Genomic DNA, 23,637 nt, shown 5'->3' with positions numbered 1-23,637 from the left:
TCAAATAAAATCTATCTAAAAACACAAATCACATAGTCAATTAAAATCACGATAAAATAAATGATTCACACACACAAAACAGTTCACAACAAGGAATGTGGCATAAACAGTATTTCAGAATGTTTAACTTAGTAATGTAATAATGTCAGATTAAAAATAGCCAAAATTTGATCACACTTATTTAAGTCTGAGTAGCATGCAGTAATATTTAATCAATAGTTTGTGTTAGTCATAGCAGCATTGGGACAAATCAGACATATCTTTTTAGTGCATTTTATAAAAAAAGTAATAAATCCACCTGCTGGTCAAAAATAGACAATCTTTAAACTTTATTAGCCTATTACTGGAAATGGTTATAAACCATTTTATGCATATGACAACATTACCCTCACTAGATAAAAATGAGTTTAAACATATCCTATATGTTCTTCAATTTTGTCTAGTGAGGGTAATGTTATAGTAATAATGCATTGGACAGTATGGTGCCGATATCAAATATGATAAAATGCTGACAATTGAAATGATTCAAATAGAAAAATGGAAAAACAATGTTGCTTTAAATAAAAAAATCTGTGCACATTGATGTATTCCAGCACAAATTAATTGACTTCGGTTTAGTTGAACAGACACGTTAAACTAAATTCTTTTGACATTGAGGCAGTGAAAAGCTTGAGATGTTTGGTGCAGATTCATTCCCAAATCCTGAGACTAACTAGAGTTTTTGATAAAAAAAAAACATCCTATAAAGGTAGCATTTAGCATGAGGAAAAAGCAGAATTAAACACTTTGATCGTAGTCCATGTTTTTATACAAAGTTAGTCTAGGAAGGAAACCCTTTAAATGCTACCAATAAAAACAATGAGCATGTTAAGGGAGGCAAGAGTTACATAATAAAGGTAATGGAAAGTCTTTAAGAAACCCCACAAGAAAAAAGCTTTGTTGCAAAAATATTTATTTTAAAATCACATTTACATCTTTTGAAAACATTTGTAGCAATGACATTTAGCCATTGACAGTAACATCATCCAGGTGAACTAGATTTTTTTGACTGGCAACTGAAGCATTGAGGCCATAGTTAACAGAAAACATCTGGAAAGGAGTATTAGCCACTGAAACGTTGCCCTCATTGTTTTGTTACTGGTACCCATATTCACAGAGTCTGAGCAGTCTTACGCAGAGAGGAACCAGAGAACACCTTAGAAGACAGTTTGGCACTCAAACCTGAAGAGGAAGGCAAACTGGAATCGGCAGCATTGTGTGAAGTAAAGCGTTCAGACATTTGGCCTCCGATTGTTGAGGCAGAGGGAGCTTGAAAAGATGAAGATAGCCTTGATGGACTCTGGCTTCTCCAAACAGCAGACATCGGACCACTCTGGGCAACAGGTGCAACATTCTGGCTCAATGCAGACAGGGAAGAAGAGAACCCACTAGACATCTGGGCACTTGAGGTGCTCCGGGATGAAGCGGTTTTAGAAGTCTGGATGCCTTGGGTAAAACTAGCCGCAGAAGGTCGGCTTAAATACAACCCAGATTTTGCATTCAGGGGTGAAAACACAGAGCCATATTGGCTTGAGGGGCCAACAACAGCACTGCTACCTCCCTGCAGAGATGCATAACTACTGGAAGAATGTTGAGCGCCAGACCCTGTCTGGAGATTTGAGCCATACAGGCTCGAGCTCTGACCTGTGCCAGACTGGCTAGAATCAAGATTTGAACCAAGCTTGACATATCCAGGGGAACCAAGGGGATACCGACTTGAGGTGCTTGGAGACTGGAGAGAGATGCCACTGTAGCTGCCACTGCTCCCAGGTGAGGAAACCAATTGGCCAGATCCTTTGGAAAGTGCCTGAGGATTACTTTGGTTGGCAGAGTCTCTTGCTGACAATTGGGACGAGAACCTGCTGTGCACCCGAGAGCTTTGAAACTGGAGGTTTCCCTGTGACAAAGCTGCATCTGAGGACGGAAGGCCTTGGGTCCAACTAGACACTGATGGTTCCCTTTGTGGACTCTGGGACACTGAGAACACCCATTGAGATGCTGGGCTATACTGCCCATTAATGCTCTGGGTTGAGGACAAGGACGTGCTTGAATGTTGGGAAGGAGACCCAGAGACAAACTGACTCATGGTACGTTGAGGCATGGACGATGAGCCAGTTCCTTGTAAGGTGAGAGAAGATCCTGACTGACTTCCACCTAGGAACGTAGAAGTAAGGCCTCTACGTGAACTCGCAGTAGCAGACCGGGTGGCAAAACCTTGTGATGCCAGTTGAGCAGTTATGTATTTTGAGAGGGATGCAGGGGCATATTGACCCAAAGATCCTTGAGACTGGGGAAATGAGCCACTGGTAAAGCCACTTGCTGCTGGTGAAAGTTGTGGTGAAGTTCCCTTTTGAGGCTGAGAACCAAACTGTGATGTTGCCGGCAGTTGACCATACAAATCCTGATCACTTGTGGACTGACTGTATACTTGGCGTGAGGAACTAAACTTGGAAACTGTAGGCGAACTGGGAGCAGGCTTGCTAAAAGATCCCTGAGCAGATCCACTGAAACTGCTGCTCATTCCTTGTGAGTCCAAACCGTGTGATGCAGGAGCATATTGACCCAAAGATCCTTGAGACTGCATTAGATGGCCACTTTTAAAGCCACTTGCTGCTTGTGAAAGTTGTGGTGAAGTTCCCTTTTGAGGCTGAGAGCCAAACTGTGATTTTGCCGGCAGTTGACCATACAAATCCTGATCACTTGTGGACTGACTGTATACTTGGCGTGAGGAACTAAACTTGGAAACTGTAGGCGAACTGGGAGCAGGCTTGCTAAATGATCCCTGAGCAGATCCACTGAAACTGCTGCTCATTCCCTGTGAGGCAAAACTTTGTGATGTCAGGGGAGCATTTACGTATTTTGAGGGTGATGCAGGGGCATATTGACCCAAAGATCCTTGAGACTGCATTAGTGAGCCACTGTTAAAGCCACTTGCTGCTGGTGAAAGTTGTGGTGAAGTTCCCTTTTGAGGCTGAGAACCAAACTGTGAGGTTGCCGACAGTTGACCATACAAATCCTGATCACTTGTGGACTGACTGTATACTTGGCGTGAGGAACTAAACTTTTTAACTGTAGGCGAACTGGGAGCAGGCTTGCTAAATGATCCCTGAGCAGATCCACTGAAACTGCTGCTCATTCCCTGTGAGGCAAAACTTTGTGATGCCAGGGGAGCATTTACGTATTTTGAGGGTGATGCAGGGGCATATTGACCCAAAGATCCTTGAGACTGCATTAGTGAGCCACTGTTAAAGCCACTTGCTGCTGGTGAAAGTTGCGGTGAAGTTCCCTTTTGAGGCTGAGAACCAAACTGTGAGGTTGCTGTCAGTTGACCATACAAATCCTGATCACTTGTGGACTGACTGTATACTTGGCGTGAGGAACTAAACCTGGAAACTGTAGGCGAACTGGGAGCAGGCTTGCTAAAAGATCCCTGAGCAGATCCACTGAAACTGCTGCTCATTCCTTGTGAGTCCAAACCGTGTGATGCAGGAGCATATTGACCCAAAGATCCTTGAGACTGCATTAGATGGCCACTTTTAAAGCCACTTGCTGCTTGTGAAAGTTGTGGTGAAGTTCCCTTTTGAGGCTGAGAGCCAAACTGTGATTTTGCCGGCAGTTGACCATACAAATCCTGATCACTTGTGGACTGACTGTATACTTGGCGTGAGGAACTAAACTTGGAAACTGTAGGCGAACTGGGAGCAGGCTTGCTAAATGATCCCTGAGCAGATCCACTGAAACTGCTGCTCATTCCCTGTGAGGCAAAACTTTGTGATGTCAGGGGAGCATTTACGTATTTTGAGGGTGATGCAGGGGCATATTGACCCAAAGTTCCTTGAGACTGGGGAAATGAGCCACTGGTAAAGCCACTTGCTGCTGGTGAAAGTTGTGGTGAAGTTCCCTTTTGAGGCTGAGAACCAAACTGTGATGTTGCCGGCAGTTGACCATACAAATCCTGATCACTTGTGGACTGACTGTATACTTGGCGTGAGGAACTAAACTTGGAAACTGTAGGCGAACTGGGAGCAGGCTTGCTAAAAGATCCCTGAGCAGATCCACTGAAACTGCTGCTCATTCCTTGTGAGTCCAAACCGTGTGATGCAGGAGCATATTGACCCAAAGATCCTTGAGACTGCATTAGATGGCCACTTTTAAAGCCACTTGCTGCTTGTGAAAGTTGTGGTGAAGTTCCCTTTTGAGGCTGAGAGCCAAACTGTGATTTTGCCGGCAGTTGACCATAAAAATCCTGATCACTTGTGGACTGACTGTATACTTGGCGTGAGGAACTAAACTTGGAAACTGTAGGCGAACTGGGAGCAGGCTTGCTAAATGATCCCTGAGCAGATCCACTGAAACTGCTGCTCATTCCCTGTGAGGCAAAACTTTGTGATGTCAGGGGAGCATTTACGTATTTTGAGGGTGATGCAGGGGCATATTGACCCAAAGATCCTTGAGACTGCATTAGTGAGCCACTGTTAAAGCCACTTGCTGCTGGTGAAAGTTGTGGTGAAGTTCCCTTTTGAGGCTGAGAACCAAACTGTGAGGTTGCCGACAGTTGACCATACAAATCCTGATCACTTGTGGACTGACTGTATACTTGGCGTGAGGAACTAAACTTTTTAACTGTAGGCGAACTGGGAGCAGGCTTGCTAAATGATCCCTGAGCAGATCCACTGAAACTGCTGCTCATTCCCTGTGAGGCAAAACTTTGTGATGCCAGGGGAGCATTTACGTAGTTTGAGGGTGATGCAGGGGCATATTGACCCAAAGATCCTTGAGACTGCATTAGTGAGCCACTGTTAAAGCCACTTGCTGCTGGTGAAAGTTGCGGTGAAGTTCCCTTTTGAGGCTGAGAACCAAACTGTGAGGTTGCTGTCAGTTGACCATACAAATCCTGATCACTTGTGGACTGACTGTATACTTGGCGTGAGGAACTAAACCTGGAAACTGTAGGCGAACTGGGAGAATGCTTGCTAAAAGATCCCTGAGCAGATCCACTGAAACTGCTGCTCATTCCTTGTGAGTCCAAACCGTGTGATGCAGGAGCATATTGACCCAAAGATCCTTGAGACTGCATTAGATGGCCACTTTTAAAGCCACTTGCTGCTTGTGAAAGTTGTGGTGAAGTTCCCTTTTGAGGCTGAGAGCCAAACTGTGATTTTGCCGGCAGTTGACCATACAAATCCTGATCACTTGTGGACTGACTGTATACTTGGCGTGTGGAACTAAACTTGGAAACTGTAGGCGAACTGGGAGCAGGCTTGCTAAATGATCCCTGAGCAGATCCACTGAAACTGCTGCTCATTCCCTGTGAGGCAAAACTTTGTGATGCCAGGGGAGCATTTACGTATTTTGAGGGTGATGCAGGGGCATATTGACCCAAAGATCCTTGAGACTGCATTAGTGAGCCACTGTTAAAGCCACTTGCGGCTTGTGAAAGTTGTGGTGAAGTTCCCTTTTGAGGCTGAGAGCCAAACTGTGATGTTGCCGGCAGTTGACCATACAAATCCTGATCACTTGTGGACTGACTGTATACTTGGCGTGAGGAACTAAACTTGGAAACTGTAGGCGAACTGGGAGCAGGCTTGCTCAATGATCCTTGAGCAGATCCACTGAAACTGCTGCTCATTCCCTGTGAGGCAAAACTTTGTGATGCCAGGGGAGCATTTACGTATTTTGAGGGTGATGCAGGGGCATATTGACCCAAAGATCCTTGAGACTGCATTAGATGGCCACTTTTAAAGCCACTTGCTGCTTGTGAAAGTTGTGGTGAAGTTCCCTTTTGAGGCTGAGAGCCAAACTGTGATGTTGCCGGCAGTTGACCATACAAATTCTGATCACTTGTGGACTGACTGTATACTTGGCGTGAGGAACTAAACTTGGAAACTGTAGGCGAACTGGGAGCAGGCTTGCTAAATGATCCCTGAGCAGATCCACTGAAACTGCTGCTCATTCCCTGTGAGTCCAAACCGTGTGATGCAGGAGCATATTGACCCAAAGATCCTTGAGACTGCATGAGTGAGCCACTGTTAAAGCCACTTGCGGCTTGTGAAAGTTGTGGTGAAGTTCCCTTTTGAGGCTGAGAGCCAAACTGTGAGGTTGTTGTCAGTTGACCATACAAATCCTGATCACTTGTGGACTGACTGAATACTTGGCGTGAGGAACTAAACTTGGAATCTGTGGGTGAACTGGGAGCAGGCTGGCTAAATGTACCCTGAGCTAGGGCAGACCCACGGAAACTGCTACTCATTCCATGTGAGGCCAATTGACTAACGGCTCCTAAAGGATCAACAGAACTACCATTAGAGCCTTTTACACTGGCTGATTGTCTGGAAACAGTTTGGGGCGAGTTGGGTTTAGGGTGTCCTAATGAATATTTAGGAGAACTAGATTGAGACTGGGGAAAAGAGCCACTGTAGGAGCTACTTGCTCCCTGGGAAGGCACAAACTGACTAGAGAGTCCTGATTGAGGCCAAGAGCCAATCTGTGAGGTGGAAGGAACTGTTCCATACAAACCCGGATCACTTGTGGACTGACTAGAAACTAGGCGTGAGGAACCAAACTTGGAAAATGTAGGTGAAATGGGGACATTCTGGCTTGATGTAACCAGAGACTGCATGGAGCCACTGAAACCGCTAGATTGAGGATGGGAAAGTGCACCACTGAAAGAGCTGCTTCCTCCCTGGGAAGGCATAAACTCACTGGATTCTGCTGCTTTAGTGCCAACCTGTGCAACAGTCCAACGGAAATCCTGATCGCTTCCAGATTGGAAAGAAACACTTTGGGGTGATGTAGCTGCAACATTTAGATACTTTGAGGGAGATGAAGGGGCATACACAGCATAGGTGCCTTGGGGTTTTGGAGAAAAGAGGTGCCTAGAGCTGCTTCCTGTCTGCACTGGGACATAATGACTAGAACTTGCTAGTGGCATAGCATACCTGCTTGGAGCTCCAGACATATACTGGCTTTGATCACTTGTGGACTGGTTAGAAACCGACAGAGACAAGGAACCAAGCTTGCTAGGTGTCAGGGTACCAGGTGAATACTGGCTAGATATGCTTTGAGATGGGGAGCCAATGGAACCGCTGCTCACTTCCTGTGTGGTTACAAGTACTGGCCCGGAGCTTATCACTTGTGCTGTTATAGGGCTGCCCTGTGAAGTAAAAGTGGAGCCTTGGGTCACAATGGATGGACTAGAAGACAAGCTTTCTGAAGAGTACACATTTACTGCTGCTTCTGGCGACTGAAGGGGTAAGCTGCTCTCAGAACCTAAAGCATGGATGCGGAGGGATCCTTTGTCACCAGCAGGCTGATGATAAATCTCTGAGGGTGACGACACATGCTCTGTAGAGGCTCCAGAAAAGCTAGTGGCAGAACCCGAAACTCCCAATAAAGGGCCAGAACTCTCCAGAGTGCTAGACATGTTAAGGATGTGGGAACTTTGAGCAGTGGTGGCCTGGCTGGAAACCATTAGGGGTGAAGAACTGACCTTGACATTAGACTCTGTGGTATGCGGACTAGGGACATCTGGAGATGACAGAAGACCACTGGAACTGCCTTCACGCTGGTGAGAAACAATTTGGCTTAAACCACCTGCCGACTGAAGCCCAGAACCGCCATGAGATGAGGAAGAATACTGGTTTTGCAAACTCTGTCCACTGGCTAAATGGCTTGCAATATTCTGAAAACTTGAACTATAGGAAACCTGGGGTTGAAGAGATGTCAAACTGCTTTTTTGGAGTTCATCTTGGGGCACTGCCAAAGCTGCAGAAACTGAGCCAGTTTGGGTACGAGATGTCTCATGGCTGCTGGAAAAACCACCCTTGACATTCTGGCGTGGATTAGAAAACCTGGACGTGCTTTTCTGACTTCTGTCAATGGTCACACTAGAGCCCACTTCGTCAACAGAAATGCTCCCAGTCACTGGATATTCTGACTGAGATGACTGGACTGCACGGGGTGCAAAAGCATTATGTGAAGCCTGACCCCACCGGAGATTTGTTTTTGAGTAAACCCCACCTAGAAAATAAAACAATAACAAGGATTTACAAAAACAGAATGATTACATTTGATTACTACTTGCCCAAATTAGATGTAGATTACAGTACCTGGAAACCCAAAAGCACATCTCCAAGTTATTAGGAGAACGGCTAGTAAAGGGAGCCTAAAAGTGAAACAAAACCATTTTAGGATCATTCATTAAATATATGCAATACCATTTAAAAGCATATTTGAAAACACACATTTTCAGCCCTTGATCCATGACAGGAATGCTGTGTGTGGTTGCCAAACAATCTTTTTAGCCAACTTTCCACTCATACAACCACAACCACAAATCCAGGTACACGTCTTAGCTGATGTGTAGATGTCTTTTATAGGCTGCCAAGAGTTCAGTCAGCTCATGTGATTAACTGAATGACTAATTGCCTCTGACACAGTTCACCTGTGAAACAAAAAGGAAGGTTGAGTGTGCAAGAATAAGTAAATTCCTCGTTCTAAATGGTTAGTCGTCCTGTATTTGAAGTTAACTTACCGGTTATCAAGGAATAATGTATGGTATGTTCAAATAAAATGACAAGGTGTATTTCTATTTCTTACATCCAATTTCAAAACTCCACAAGGTATATACTAAATGTATACTGAATGAACCTTTTCAAAACTTCAAATAAAATCTATCTAAAAACACAAATCACAAAGTCAATTAAAATCACGATAAAATAAATGATTCACACACACAAAACAGTTCACAACAAGGAATGTGGCATAAACAGTATTTCAGAATGTTTAACTTAGTAATGTAATAATGTCAGATTAAAAATAGCCAAAATTTGATCACACTTATTTAAGTCTGAGTAGCATGCAGTAATATTTAATCAATAGTTTGTGTTAGTCATAGCAGCATTGGGACAAATCAGACATATCTTTTTAGTGCATTTTATAAAGAAAGTAATAAATCCACCTGCTGGTCAAAAATAGACAATCTTTAAACTTTATTAGCCTATTACTGGAAATGGTTATAAACCATTTTATGCATATGACAACATTACCCTCACTAGATAAAAATGAGTTTAAACATATCCTATATGTTCTTCAATTTTGTCTAGTGAGGGTAATGTTATAGTAATAATGCATTGGACAGTATGGTGCCGATATCAAATATGATAAAATGCTGACAATTGAAATGATTCAAATAGAAAAATGGAAAAACAATGTTGCTTTAAATAAAAAAATCTGTGCACATTGATGTATTCCAGCACAAATTAATTGACTTCGGTTTAGTTGAACAGACACGTTAAACTAAATTCTTTTGACATTGAGGCAGTGAAAAGCTTGAGATGTTTGGTGCAGATTCATTCCCAAATCCTGAGACTAACTAGAGTTTTTGATTAAAAAAAACATCCTATAAAGGTAGCATTTAGCATGAGGAAAAAGCAGAATTAAACACTTTGATCGTAGTCCATGTTTTTATACAAAGTTAGTCTAGGAAGGAAACCCTTTAAATGCTACCAATAAAAACAATGAGCATGTTAAGGGAGGCAAGAGTTACATAATAAAGGTAATGGAAAGTCTTTAAGAAACCCCACAAGAAAAAAGCTTTGTTGCAAAAATATTTATTTTAAAATCACATTTACATCTTTTGAAAACATTTGTAGCAATGACATTTAGCCATTGACAGTAATATCATCCAGGTGAATAGATTTTTTTGACTGGCAACTGAAGCATTGAGGCCATAGTTAACAGAAAACATCTGGAAAGGAGTATTAGCCACTGAAACGTTGCCCTCATTGTTTTGTTACTGGTACCCATATTCACAGAGTCTGAGCAGTCTTACGCAGAGAGGAACCAGAGAACACCTTAGAAGACAGTTTGGCACTCAAACCTGAAGAGGAAGGCAAACTGGAATCGGCAGCATTGTGTGAAGTAAAGCGTTCAGACATTTGGCCTCCGATTGTTGAGGCAGAGGGAGCTTGAAAAGATGAAGATAGCCTTGATGGACTCTGGCTTCTCCAAACAGCAGACATCGGACCACTCTGGGCAACAGGTGCAACATTCTGGCTCAATGCAGACAGGGAAGAAGAGAACCCACTAGACATCTGGGCACTTGAGGTGCTCCGGGATGAAGCGGTTTTAGAAGTCTGGATGCCTTGGGTCAAACTTGCCGCAGAAGGTCGGCTTAAATACAACCCAGCTTTTGCATCCAGGGGTGAAAACACAGAGCCATATTGGCTTGAGGGGCCAACAACAGCACTGCTACCTCCCTGCAGAGATGCATAACTACTGGAAGAATGTTGAGCGCCAGACCCTGTCTGGAGATTTGAGCCATACAGGCTCGAGCTCTGACCTGTGCCAGACTGGCTAGAATCAAGATTTGAACCAAGCTTGACATATCCAGGGGAACCAAGGGGATACCGACTTGAGGTGCTTGGAGACTGGAGAGAGATGCCACTGTAGCTGCCACTGCTCCCAGGTGAGGAAACCAATTGGCCAGATCCTTTGGAAAGTGCCTGAGGATTACTTTGGTTGGCAGAGTCTCTTGCTGACAATTGGGACGAGAACCTGCTGTGCACCCGAGAGCTTTGAAACTGGAGGTTTCCCTGTGACAAAGCTGCATCTGAGGACTGAAGGCCTTGGGTCCAACTAGACACTGATGGTTCCCTTTGTGGACTCTGGGACACTGAGAACACCCATTGAGATGCTGGGCTATACTGCCCATTAATGCTCTGGGTTGAGGACAAGGACGTGCTTGAATGTTGGGAAGGAGACCCAGAGACAAACTGACTCGTGGTACGTTGAGGCATGGACGATGAGCCTGTTCCTTGTAAGGTGAGAGAAGATCCTGACTGACTTCCACCTAGGAACGTAGAAGTAAGGCCTCTACGTGAACTCGCAGTAGCAGACCGGGTGGCAAAACCTTGTGATGCCAGTGGAGCAGTTATGTATTTTGAGAGGGATGCAGGGGCATATTGACCCAAAGATCCTTGAGACTGGGGAAATGAGCCACTGGTAAAGCCACTTGCTGCTTGTGAAAGTTGTGGTGAAGTTCCCTTTTGAGGATGAGAGCCAAACTGTGATGTTGCCGACAGTTGACCATACAAATCCTGATCACTTGTGGACTGACTGTATACTTGGCGTGAGGAACTAAACTTGGAAACTGTAGGCGAACTGGGAGCAGGCTTGCTAAATGATCCCTGAGCAGATCCACTGAAACTGCTGCTCATTCCCTGTGAGGCAAAACTTTGTGATGCCAGGGGAGCATTTACGTATTTTGAGGGTGATGCAGGGGCATATTGACCCAAAGATCCTTGAGACTGCATTAGATGGCCACTTTTAAAGCCACTTGCTGCTTGTGAAAGTTGTGGTGAAGTTCCCTTTTGAGGCTGAGAGCCAAACTGTGATGTTGCCGACAGTTGACCATACAAATCCTGATCACTTGTGGACTGACTGTATACTTGGCGTGAGGAACTAAACTTGGAAACTGTAGGCGAACTGGGAGCAGGCTTGCTAAATGATCCCTGAGCAGATCCACTGAAACTGCTGCTCATTCCCTGTGAGGCAAAACTTTGTGATGCCAGGGGAGCATTTACGTATTTTGAGGGTGATGCAGGGGCATATTGACCCAAAGATCCTTGAGACTGCATTAGTGAGCCACTGTTAAAGCCACTTGCTGCTGGTGAAAGTTGTGGTGAAGTTCCCTTTTGAGGCTGAGAACCAAACTGTGAGGTTGCTGTCAGTTGACCATACAAATCCTGATCACTTGTGGACTGACTGTATACTTGGCGTGAGGAACTAAACCTGGAAACTGTAGGCGAACTGGGAGAAGGCTTGCTAAAAGATCCCTGAGCAGATCCACTGAAACTGCTGCTCATTCCTTGTGAGTCCAAACCGTGTGATGCAGGAGCATATTGACCCAAAGATCCTTGAGACTGCATTAGATGGCCACTTTTAAAGCCACTTGCTGCTTGTGAAAGTTGTGGTGAAGTTCCCTTTTGAGGCTGAGAGCCAAACTGTGTTGTTGCCGGCAGTTGACCATACAAATCCTGATCACTTGTGGACTGACTGTATACTTGGCGTGAGGAACTAAACTTGGAAACTGTAGGCGAACTGGGAGCAGGCTTGCTAAATGATCCCTGAGCAGATCCACTGAAACTGCTGCTCATTCCCTGTGAGTCCAAACCGTGTGATGCAGGAGCATATTGACCCAAAGATCCTTGAGACTGCATTAGATGGCCACTTTTAAAGCCACTTGCTGCTTGTGAAAGTTGTGGTGAAGTTCCCTTTTGAGGCTGAGAGCCAAACTGTGATTTTGCCGGCAGTTGACCATACAAATCCTGATCACTTGTGGACTGACTGTATACTTGGCGTGAGGAACTAAACTTGGAAACTGTAGGCGAACTGGGAGCAGGCTTGCTAAATGATCCTTGAGCAGATCCACTGAAACTGCTGCTCATTCCCTGTGAGGCAAAACTTTGTGATGCCAGGGGAGCATTTACGTATTTTGAGGGTGATGCAGGGGCATATTGACCCAAAGATCCTTGAGACTGCATTAGTGAGCCACTGTTAAAGCCACTTGCGGCTTGTGAAAGTTGTGGTGAAGTTCCCTTTTGAGGCTGAGAGCCAAACTGTGATGTTGCCGGCAGTTGACCATACAAATCCTGATCACTTGTGGACTGACTGTATACTTGGCGTGAGGAACTAAACTTGGAAACTGTAGGCGAACTGGGAGCAGGCTTGCTCAATGATCCTTGAGCAGATCCACTGAAACTGCTGCTCATTCCCTGTGAGGCAAAACTTTGTGATGCCAGGGGAGCATTTACGTATTTTGAGGGTGATGCAGGGGCATATTGACCCAAAGATCCTTGAGACCGCATTAGATGGCCACTTTTAAAGCCACTTGCTGCTTGTGAAAGTTGTGGTGAAGTTCCCTTTTGAGGCTGAGAGCCAAACTGTGATGTTGCCGGCAGTTGACCATACAAATTCTGATCACTTGTGGACTGACTGTATACTTGGCGTGAGGAACTAAACTTGGAAACTGTAGGCGAACTGGGAGCAGGCTTGCTAAATGATCCCTGAGCAGATCCACTGAAACTGCTGCTCATTCCCTGTGAGTCCAAACCGTGTGATGCAGGAGCATATTGACCCAAAGATCCTTGAGACTGCATGAGTGAGCCACTGTTAAAGCCACTTGCGGCATGTGAAAGTTGTGGTGAAGTTCCCTTTTGAGGCTGAGAGCCAAACTGTGAGGTTGTTGTCAGTTGACCATACAAATCCTGATCACTTGTGGACTGACTGAATACTTGGCGTGAGGAACTAAACTTGGAATCTGTGGGTGAACTGGGAGCAGGCTGGCTAAATGTACCCTGAGCTAGGGCAGACCCACGGAAACTGCTACTCATTCCATGTGAGGCCAATTGACTAACGGCTCCTAAAGGATCAAGAGAACTACCATTAGAGCCTTTTACACTGGCTGATTGTCTGGAAACAGTTTGGGGCGAGTTGGGTTTAGGGTGTCCTAATGAATATTTAGGAGAACTAGATTGAGACTGGGGAAAAGAGCCACTGTAGGAGCTACTTGCTCCCTGGGAAGGCACAAACTGACTAGAGAGTCCTGATTGAGGCCAAGAGCCAATCTGTGAGGTGGAAGGAACTGTTCCATACAAACCCGGATCACTTGTGGACTGACTAGAAACTAGGCGTGAGGAACCAAACTTGGAAAATGTAGGTGAAATGGGGACATTCTGGCTTGATGTACCCAGAGACTGCATGGAGCCACTGAAACCGCTAGATTGAGGATGGGAAAGTGCACCACTGAAAGAGCTGCTTCCTCCCTGGGAAGGCATAAACTCACTGGATTCTGCTGCTTTAGTGCCAACCTGTGCAACAGTCCAACGGAAATCCTGATCGCTTCCAGATTGGAAAGAAACACTTTGGGGTGATGTAGCTGCAACATTTAGATTCTTTGAGGGAGATGAAGGGGCATACACAGCATAGGTGCCTTGGGGTTTTGGAGAAAAGAGGTGCCTAGAGCTGCTTCCTGTCTGCACTGGGACATAATGACTAGAACTTGCTAGTGGCATAGCATACCTGCTTGGAGCTCCAGACATATACTGGCTTTGATCACTTGTGGACTGGTTAGAAACCGACAGAGACAAGGAACCAAGCTTGCTAGGTGTCAGGGTACCAGGTGAATACTGGCTAGATATGCTTTGAGATGGGGAGCCAATGGAACCGCTGCTCACTTCCTGTGTGGTTACAAGTACTGGCCCGGAGCTTATCACTTGTGCTGTTATAGGGCTGCCCTGTGAAGTAAAAGTGGAGCCTTGGGTCACAATGGATGGACTAGAAGACAAGCTTTCTGAAGAGTACACATTTACTGCTGCTTCTGGCGACTGAAGGGGTAAGCTGCTTTCAGAACCTAAAGCATGGATGCGGAGGGATCCTTTGTCACCAGCAGGCTGATGATAAATCTCTGAGGGTGACGACACATGCTCTGTAGAGGCTCCAGAAAAGCTAGTGGCAGAACCCGAAACTCCCAATAAAGGGCCAGAACTCTCCAGAGTGCTAGACATGTTAAGGATGGGGGAACTTTGAGCAGTGGTGGCCTGGCTGGAAACCATTAGGGGTGAAGAACTGACCTTGACATTAGACTCTGTGGTATGCGGACTAGGGACATCTGGAGATGACAGAAGACCACTGGAACTGCCTTCACGCTGGTGAGAAACAATTTGGCTTAAACCACCTGCCGACTGAAGCCCAGAACCGCCATGAGATGAGGAAGAATACTGGTTTTGCAAACTCTGTCCACTGGCTAATTGGCTTGCAATATTCTGAAAACTTGAACTATAGGACACCTGGGGTTGAAGAGATGTCAAACTGCTTTTTTGGAGTTCATCTTGGGGCACTGCCAAAGCTGCAGAAACTGAGCCAGTTTGGGTACGAGATGTCTCATGGCTGCTGGAAAAACCACCCTTGACATACTGGCGTGGATTAGAAAACCTGGACGTGCTTTTCTGACTTCTGTCAATGGTCACACTAGAGCCCACTTCGTCAACAGAAATGCTCCCAGTCACTGGATATTCTGACTGAGATGACTGGACTGCACGGGGTGCAAAAGCATTATGTGAAGCCTGACCCCACCGGAGATTTGTTTTTGAGTAAACCCCACCTAGAAAATAAAACAATAACAAGGATTTACAAAAACAGAATGATTACATTTGATTACTACTTGCCCAAATTAGATGTAGATTACAGTACCTGGAAACCCAAAAGCACATCTCCAAGTTATTAGGAGAACGGCTAGTAAAGGGAGCCTAAAAGTGAAACAAAACCATTTTAGGATCATTCATTAAATATATGCAATACCATTTAAAAGCATATTTGAAAACACACATTTTCAGCCCTTGATCCATGACAGGAATGCTGTGTGTGGTTGCCAAACAATCTTTTTAGCCAACTTTCCACTCATACAACCACAACCACAACCACAAGTCCAGGTACACGTCTTAGCTGATGTGTAGATGTCTTTTATAGGCTGCCAAGAGTTCAGTCAGCTCATGTGATTAACTGAATGACTAATTGCCTCTGACATAGTTCACCTGTGAAACAAAAAGGAAGGTTGAGTGTGCAAGAATAAGTAAATTCCTCGTTCTAAATGGTTAGTCGTCCTGTATTTGAAGTTAACTTACCGGTTATCAAGGAATAATGTATGGTATGTTCAAATAAAATGACAAGGTGTATTTCTATTTCTTACATCCAATTTCAAAACTCCACAAGGTATATACTAAATGTATACTGAATGAACCTTTTCAAAACTTCAAATAAAATCTATCTAAAAACACAAATCACATAGTCAATTAAAATCACGATAAAATAAATGATTCACACACACAAAACAGTTCACAACAAGGAATGTGGCATAAACAGTATTTCAGAATGTTTAACTTAGTAATGTAATAATGTCAGATTAAAAATAGCCAAAATTTGATCACACTTATTTAAGTCTGAGTAGCATGCAGTAATATTTAATCAATAGTTTGTGTTAGTCATAGCAGCATTGGGACAAATCAGACATATCTTTTTAGTGCATTTTATAAAAAAGGTAATAAATCCACCTGCTGGTCAAAAATAGACAATCTTTAAACTTTATTAGCCTATTACTGGAAATGGTTATAAACCATTTTATGCATATGACAACATTACCCTCACTAGATAAAAATGAGTTTAAACATATCCTATATGTTCTTCAATTTTCTCTAGTGAGGGTAATGTTATAGTAATAATGCATTGGACAGTATGGTGCCGATATCAAATATGATAAAATGCTGACAATTTAAATGATTCAAATAGAAAAATGGAAAAACAATGTTGCTTTAAATAAAAAAACTGTGCACATTGATGTATTCCAGCACAAATTAATTGACTTCGGTTTAGTTGAACAGACACGTTAAACTAAATTCTTTTGACATTGAGGCAGTGAAAAGCTTGAGATGTTTGGTGCAGATTCATTCCCAAATCCTGAGACTAACTAGAGTTTTTGATAAAAAAAAAACATCCTATAAAGGTAGCATTTAGCATGAGGAAAAAGCAGAATTAAACACTTTGATCGTAGTCCATGTTTGTATACAAAGTTAGTCTAGGAAGGAAACCCTTTAAATGCTACCAATAAAAACAATGAGCATGTTAAGGGAGGCAAGAGTTACATAATAAAGGTAATGGAAAGTCTTTAAGAAACCCCACAAGAAAAAAGCTTTGTTGCAAAAATATTTATTTTAAAATCACATTTACATCTTTTGAAAACATTTGTAGCAATGACATTTAGCCATTGACAGTAATATCATCCAGGTGAACTAGATTTTTTTGACTGGCAACTGAAGCATTGAGGCCATAGTTAACAGAAAACATCTGGAAAGGAGTATTAGCCACTGAAACGTTGCCCTCATTGTTTTGTTACTGGTACCCATATTCACAGAGTCTGAGCAGTCTTACGCAGAGAGGAACCAGAGAACACCTTAGAAGACAGTTTGGCACTCAAACCTGAAGAGGAAGGCAAACTGGAATCGGCAGCATTGTGTGAAGTAAAGCGTTCAGACATTTGGCCTCCGATTGTTGAGGCAGAGGGAGCTTGAAAAGATGAAGATAGCCTTGATGGACTCTGGCTTCTCCAAACAGCAGACATCGGACCACTCTGGGCAACAGGTGCAACATTCTGGCTCAATGCAGACAGGGAAGAAGAGAACCCACTAGACATCTGGGCACTTGAGGTGCTCCGGGATGAAGCGGTTTTAGAAGTCTGGATGCCTTGGGTCAAACTAGCCGCAGAAGGTCGGCTTAAATACAACCCAGCTTTTGCATCCAGGGGTGAAAACACAGAGCCATATTGGCTTGAGGGGCCAACAACAGCACTGCTACCTCCCTGCAGAGATGCATAACTACTGGAAGAATGTTGAGCGCCAGACCCTGTCTGGAGATTTGAGCCATACAGGCTCGAGCTCTGACCTGTGCCAGACTGGCTAGAATCAAGATTTGAACCAAGCTTGACATATCCAGGGGAACCAAGGGGATACCGACTTGAGGTGCTTGGAGACTGGAGAGAGATGCCACTGTAGCTGCCACTGCTCCCAGGTGAGGAAACCAATTGGCCAGATCCTTTGGAAAGTGCCTGAGGATTACTTTGGTTGGCAGAGTCTCTTGCTGACAATTGGGACGAGAACCTGCTGTGCACCCGAGAGCTTTGAAACTGGAGGTTTCCCTGTGACAAAGCTGCATCTGAGGACTGAAGGCCTTGGGTCCAACTAGACACTGATGGTTCCCTTTGTGGACTCTGGGACACTGAGAACACCCATTGAGATGCTGGGCTATACTGCCCATTAATGCTCTGGGTTGAGGACAAGGACGTGCTTGAATGTTGGGAAGGAGACCCAGAGACAAACTGACTCGTGGTACGTTGAGGCATGGACGATGAGCCTGTTCCTTGTAAGGTGAGAGAAGATCCTGACTGACTTCCACCTAGGAACGTAGAAGTAAGGCCTCTACGTGAACTCGCAGTAGCAGACCGGGTGGCAAAACCTTGTGATGCCAGTGGAGCAGTTATGTATTTTGAGAGGGATGCAGGGGCATATTGACCCAAAGATCCTTGAGACTGGGGAAATGAGCCACTGGTAAAGCCACTTGCTGCTTGTGAAAGTTGTGGTGAAGTTCCCTTTTGAGGATGAGAGCCAAACTGTGATGTTGCCGACAGTTGACCATACAAATCCTGATCACTTGTGGACTGACTGTATACTTGGCTTGAGGAACTAAACCTGGAAACTGTAGGCGAACTGGGAGAAGGCTTGCTAAAAGATCCCTGAGCAGATCCACTGAAACTGCTGCTCATTCCTTGTGAGTCCAAACCGTGTGATGCAGGAGCATATTGACCCAAAGATCCTTGAGACTGCATTAGATGGCCACTTTTAAAGCCACTTGCGAAAGTTGTGGTGAAGTTCCCTTTTGAGGCTGAGAGCCAAACTGTGATGTTGCCGGCAGTTGACCATACAAATCCTGATCACTTGTGGACTGACTGTATACTTGGCGTGAGGAACTAAACTTGGAAACTGTAGGCGAACTGGGAGCAGGCTTGCTAAATGATCCCTGAGCAGATCCACTGAAACTGCTGCTCATTCCCTGTGAGGCAAAACTTTGTGATGCCAGGGGAGCATTTACGTATTTTGAGGGTGATGCAGGGGCATATTGACCCAAAGATCCTTGAGACTGCATTAGATGGTCACTTTTAAAGCCACTTGCTGCTTGTGAAAGTTGTGGTGAAGTTCCCTTTTGAGGCTGAGAGCCAAACTGTGATGTTGCCGGCAGTTGACCATACAAATTCTGATCACTTGTGGACTGACTGTATACTTGGCGTGAGGAACTAAACTTGGAAACTGTAGGCGAACTGGGAGCAGGCTTGCTAAATGATCCCTGAGCAGATCCACTGAAACTGCTGCTCATTCCCTGTGAGTCCAAACCGTGTGATGCAGGAGCATATTGACCCAAAGATCCTTGAGACTGCATGAGTGAGCCACTGTTAAAGCCACTTGCGGCTTGTGAAAGTTGTGGTGAAGTTCCCTTTTGAGGCTGAGAGCCAAACTGTGAGGTTGCTGTCAGTTGACCATACAAATCCTGATCACTTGTGGACTGACTGAATACTTGGCGTGAGGAACTAAACTTGGAATCTGTGGGTGAACTGGGAGCAGGCTGGCTAAATGTACCCTGAGCTAGGGCAGACCCACGGAAACTGCTACTCATTCCATGTGAGGCCAATTGACTAACGGCTCCTAAAGGATCAACAGAACTACCATTAGAGCCTTTTACACTGGCTGATTGTCTGGAAACAGTTTGGGGCGAGTTGGGTTTAGGGTGTCCTAATGAATATTTAGGAGAACTAGATTGAGACTGGGGAAAAGAGCCACTGTAGGAGCTACTTGCTCCCTGGGAAGGCACAAACTGACTAGAGAGTCCTGATTGAGGCCAAGAGCCAATCTGTGAGGTGGAAGGAACTGTTCCATACAAACCCGGATCACTTGTGGACTGACTAGAAACTAGGCGTGAGGAACCAAACTTGGAAAATGTAGGTGAAATGGGGACATTCTGGCTTGATGTACCCAGAGACTGCATGGAGCCACTGAAACCGCTAGATTGAGGATGGGAAAGTGCACCACTGAAAGAGCTGCTTCCTCCCTGGGAAGGCATAAACTCACTGGATTCTGCTGCTTTAGTGCCAACCTGTGCAACAGTCCAACGGAAATCCTGATCGCTTCCAGATTGGAAAGAAACACTTTGGGGTGATGTAGCTGCAACATTTAGATACTTTGAGGGAGATGAAGGGGCATACACAGCATAGGTGCCTTGGGGTTTTGGAGAAAAGAGGTGCCTAGAGCTGCTTCCTGTCTGCACTGGGACATAATGACTAGAACTTGCTAGTGGCATAGCATACCTGCTTGGAGCTCCAGACATATACTGGCTTTGATCACTTGTGGACTGGTTAGAAACCGACAGAGACAAGGAACCAAGCTTGCTAGGTGTCAGGGTACCAGGTGAATACTGGCTAGATATGCTTTGAGATGGGGAGCCAATGGAACCGCTGCTCACTTCCTGTGTGGTTACAAGTACTGGCCCGGAGCTTATCACTTGTGCTGTTATAGGGCTGCCCTGTGAAGTAAAAGTGGAGCCTTGGGTCACAATGGATGGACTAGAAGACAAGCTTTCTGAAGAGTACACATTTACTGCTGCTTCTGGCGACTGAAGGGGTAAGCTGCTCTCAGAACCTAAAGCATGGATGCGGAGGGATCCTTTGTCACCAGCAGGCTGATGATAAATCTCTGAGGGTGACGACACATGCTCTGTAGAGGCTCCAGAAAAGCTAGTGGCAGAACCCGAAACTCCCAATAAAGGGCCAGAACTCTCCAGAGTGCTAGACATGTTAAGGATGGGGGAACTTTGAGCAGTGGTGGCCTGGCTGGAAACCATTAGGGGTGAAGAACTGACCTTGACATTAGACTCTGTGGTATGCGGACTAGGGACATCTGGAGATGACAGAAGACCACTGGAACTGCCTTCACGCTGGTGAGAAACAATTTGGCTTAAACCACCTGCCGACTGAAGCCCAGAACCGCCATGAGATGAGGAAGAATACTGGTTTTGCAAACTCTGTCCACTGGCTAATTGGCTTGCAATATTCTGAAAACTTGAACTATAGGAAACCTGGGGTTGAAGAGATGTCAAACTGCTTTTTTGGAGTTCATCTTGGGGCACTGCCAAAGCTGCAGAAACTGAGCCAGTTTGGGTACGAGATGTCTCATGGCTGCTGGAAAAACCACCCTTGACATACTGGCGTGGATTAGAAAACCTGGACGTGCTTTTCTGACTTCTGTCAATGGTCACACTAGAGCCCACTTCGTCAACAGAAATGCTCCCAGTCACTGGATATTCTGACTGAGATGACTGGACTGCACGGGGTGCAAAAGCATTATGTGAAGCCTGACCCCACCGGAGATTTGTTTTTGAGTAAACCCCACCTAGAAAATAAAACAATAACAAGGATTTACAAAAACAGAATGATTACATTTGATTACTACTTGCCCAAATTAGATGTAGATTACAGTACCTGGAAACCCAAAAGCACATCTCCAAGTTATTAGGAGAACGGCTAGTAAAGGGAGCCTAAAAGTGAAACAAAACCATTTTAGGATCATTCATTAAATATATGCAATACCATTTAAAAGCATATTTGAAAACACACATTTTCAGCCCTTGATCCATGACAGGAATGCTGTGTGTGGTTGCCAAACAATCTTTTTAGCCAACTTTCCACTCATACAACCACAACCACAAATCCAGGTACACGTCTTAGCTGATGTGTAGATGTCTTTTATAGGCTGCCAAGAGTTCAGTCAGCTCATGTGATTAACTGAATGACTAATTGCCTCTGACACAGTTCACCTGTGAAACAAAAAGGAAGGTTGAGTGTGCAAGAATAAGTAAATTCCTCGTTCTAAATGGTTAGCCGTCCTGTATTTGAAGTTAACTTACCGGTTATCAAGGAATAATGTATGGTATGTTCAAATAAAATGACAAGGTGTATTTCTATTTCTTACATCCAATTTCAAAACTCCACAAGGTATATACTAAATGTATACTGAATGAACCTTTTCAAAACTTCAAATAAAATCTATCTAAAAACACAAATCACATAGTCAATTAAAATCACGATAAAATAAATGATTCACACACACAAAACAGTTCACAACAAGGAATGTGGCATAAACAGTATTTCAGAATGTTTAACTTAGTAATGTAATAATGTCAGATTAAAAATAGCCAAAATTTGATCACACTTATTTAAGTCTGAGTAGCATGCAGTAATATTTAATCAATAGTTTGTGTTAGTCATAGCAGCATTGGGACAAATCAGACATATCTTTTTAGTGCATTTTATAAAAAAAGTAATAAATCCACCTGCTGGTCAAAAATAGACAATCTTTAAACCTTATTAGCCTATTACTGGAAATGGTTATAAACCATTTTATGCATATGACAACATTACCCTCACTAGATAAAAATGAGTTTAAACATATCCTATATGTTCTTCAATTTTGTCTAGTGAGGGTAATGTTATAGTAATAATGCATTGGACAGTATGGTGCCGATATCAAATATGATAAAATGCTGACAATTTAAATGATTCAAATAGAAAAATGGAAAAACAATGTTGCTTTAAATAAAAAAATCTGTGCACATTGATGTATTCCAGCACAAATTAATTGACTTCGGTTTAGTTGAACAGACACGTTAAACTAAATTCTTTTGACATTGAGGCAGTGAAAAGCTTGAGATGTTTGGTGCAGATTCATTCCCAAATCCTGAGACTAACTAGAGTTTTTGATTAAAAAAAACATCCTATAAAGGTAGCATTTAGCATGAGGAAAAAGCAGAATTAAACACTTTGATCGTAGTCCATGTTTTTATACAAAGTTAGTCTAGGAAGGAAACCCTTTAAATGCTACCAATAAAAACAATGAGCATGTTAAGGGAGGCAAGAGTTACATAATAAAGGTAATGGAAAGTCTTTAAGAAACCCCACAAGAAAAAAGCTTTGTTGCAAAAATATTTATTTTAAAATCACATTTACATCTTTTGAAAACATTTGTAGCAATGACATTTAGCCATTGACAGTAACATCATCCAGGTGAACTAGATTTTTTTGACTGGCAACTGAAGCATTGAGGCCATAGTTAACAGAAAACATCTGGAAAGGAGTATTAGCCACTGAAACGTTGCCCTCATTGTTTTGTTACTGGTACCCATATTCACAGAGTCTGAGCAGTCTTACGCAGAGAGGAACCAGAGAACACCTTAGAAGACAGTTTGGCACTCAAACCTGAAGAGGAAGGCAAACTGGAATCGGCAGCATTGTGTGAAGTAAAGCGTTCAGACATTTGGCCTCCGATTGTTGAGGCAGAGGGAGCTTGAAAAGATGAAGATAGCCTTGATGGACTCTGGCTTCTCCAAACAGCAGACATCGGACCACTCTGGGCAACAGGTGCAACATTCTGGCTCAATGCAGACAGGGAAGAAGAGAACCCACTAGACATCTGGGCACTTGAGGTGCTCCGGGATGAAGCGGTTTTAGAAGTCTGGATGCCTTGGGTAAAACTAGCCGCAGAAGGTCGGCTTAAATACAACCCAGCTTTTGCATCCAGGGGTGAAAACACAGAGCCATATTGGCTTGAGGGGCCAACAACAGCACTGCTACCTCCCTGCAGAGATGCATAACTACTGGAAGAATGTTGAGCGCCAGACCCTGTCTGGAGATTTGAGCCATACAGGCTCGAGCTCTGACCTGTGCCAGACTGGCTAGAATCAAGATTTGAACCAAGCTTGACATATCCAGGGGAACCAAGGGGATACCGACTTGAGGTGCTTGGAGACTGGAGAGAGATGCCACTGTAGCTGCCACTGCTCCCAGGTGAGGAAACCAATTGGCCAGATCCTTTGGAAAGTGCCTGAGGATTACTTTGGTTGGCAGAGTCTCTTGCTGACAATTGGGACGAGAACCTGCTGTGCACCCGA

At 44.2% G+C, this 23,637-nt stretch overlaps 1 protein-coding gene across 1 annotated transcript; it reads right to left on the bottom strand.

Moving 5' to 3' along the window:
* Window positions 1–1,150: 1,150 nt before the first annotated feature.
* LOC130411420 (mucin-4-like) lies at window positions 1,151–18,472 on the bottom strand. The gene is made up of 3 exons (XM_056736040.1): window positions 17,023–18,472; window positions 9,872–15,202; window positions 1,151–8,058 (listed from the first exon to the last, which is right to left on the bottom strand). Exons 1-3 carry the CDS (start codon window positions 18,470–18,472, stop codon window positions 1,151–1,153), a joined length of 13,689 nt encoding a protein of 4,562 aa, XP_056592018.1.
* Window positions 18,473–23,637: the final 5,165 nt, after the last annotated feature.

Source organism: Triplophysa dalaica, chromosome 22 (assembly GCF_015846415.1).
Source record: "Triplophysa dalaica isolate WHDGS20190420 chromosome 22, ASM1584641v1, whole genome shotgun sequence".
NCBI classification, from domain to species: Eukaryota; Metazoa; Chordata; class Actinopteri; order Cypriniformes; family Nemacheilidae; genus Triplophysa; species Triplophysa dalaica.
Note: the sequence above shows the minus strand (reverse complement) of the source record. Positions and strands in the feature narration are given on the sequence as shown.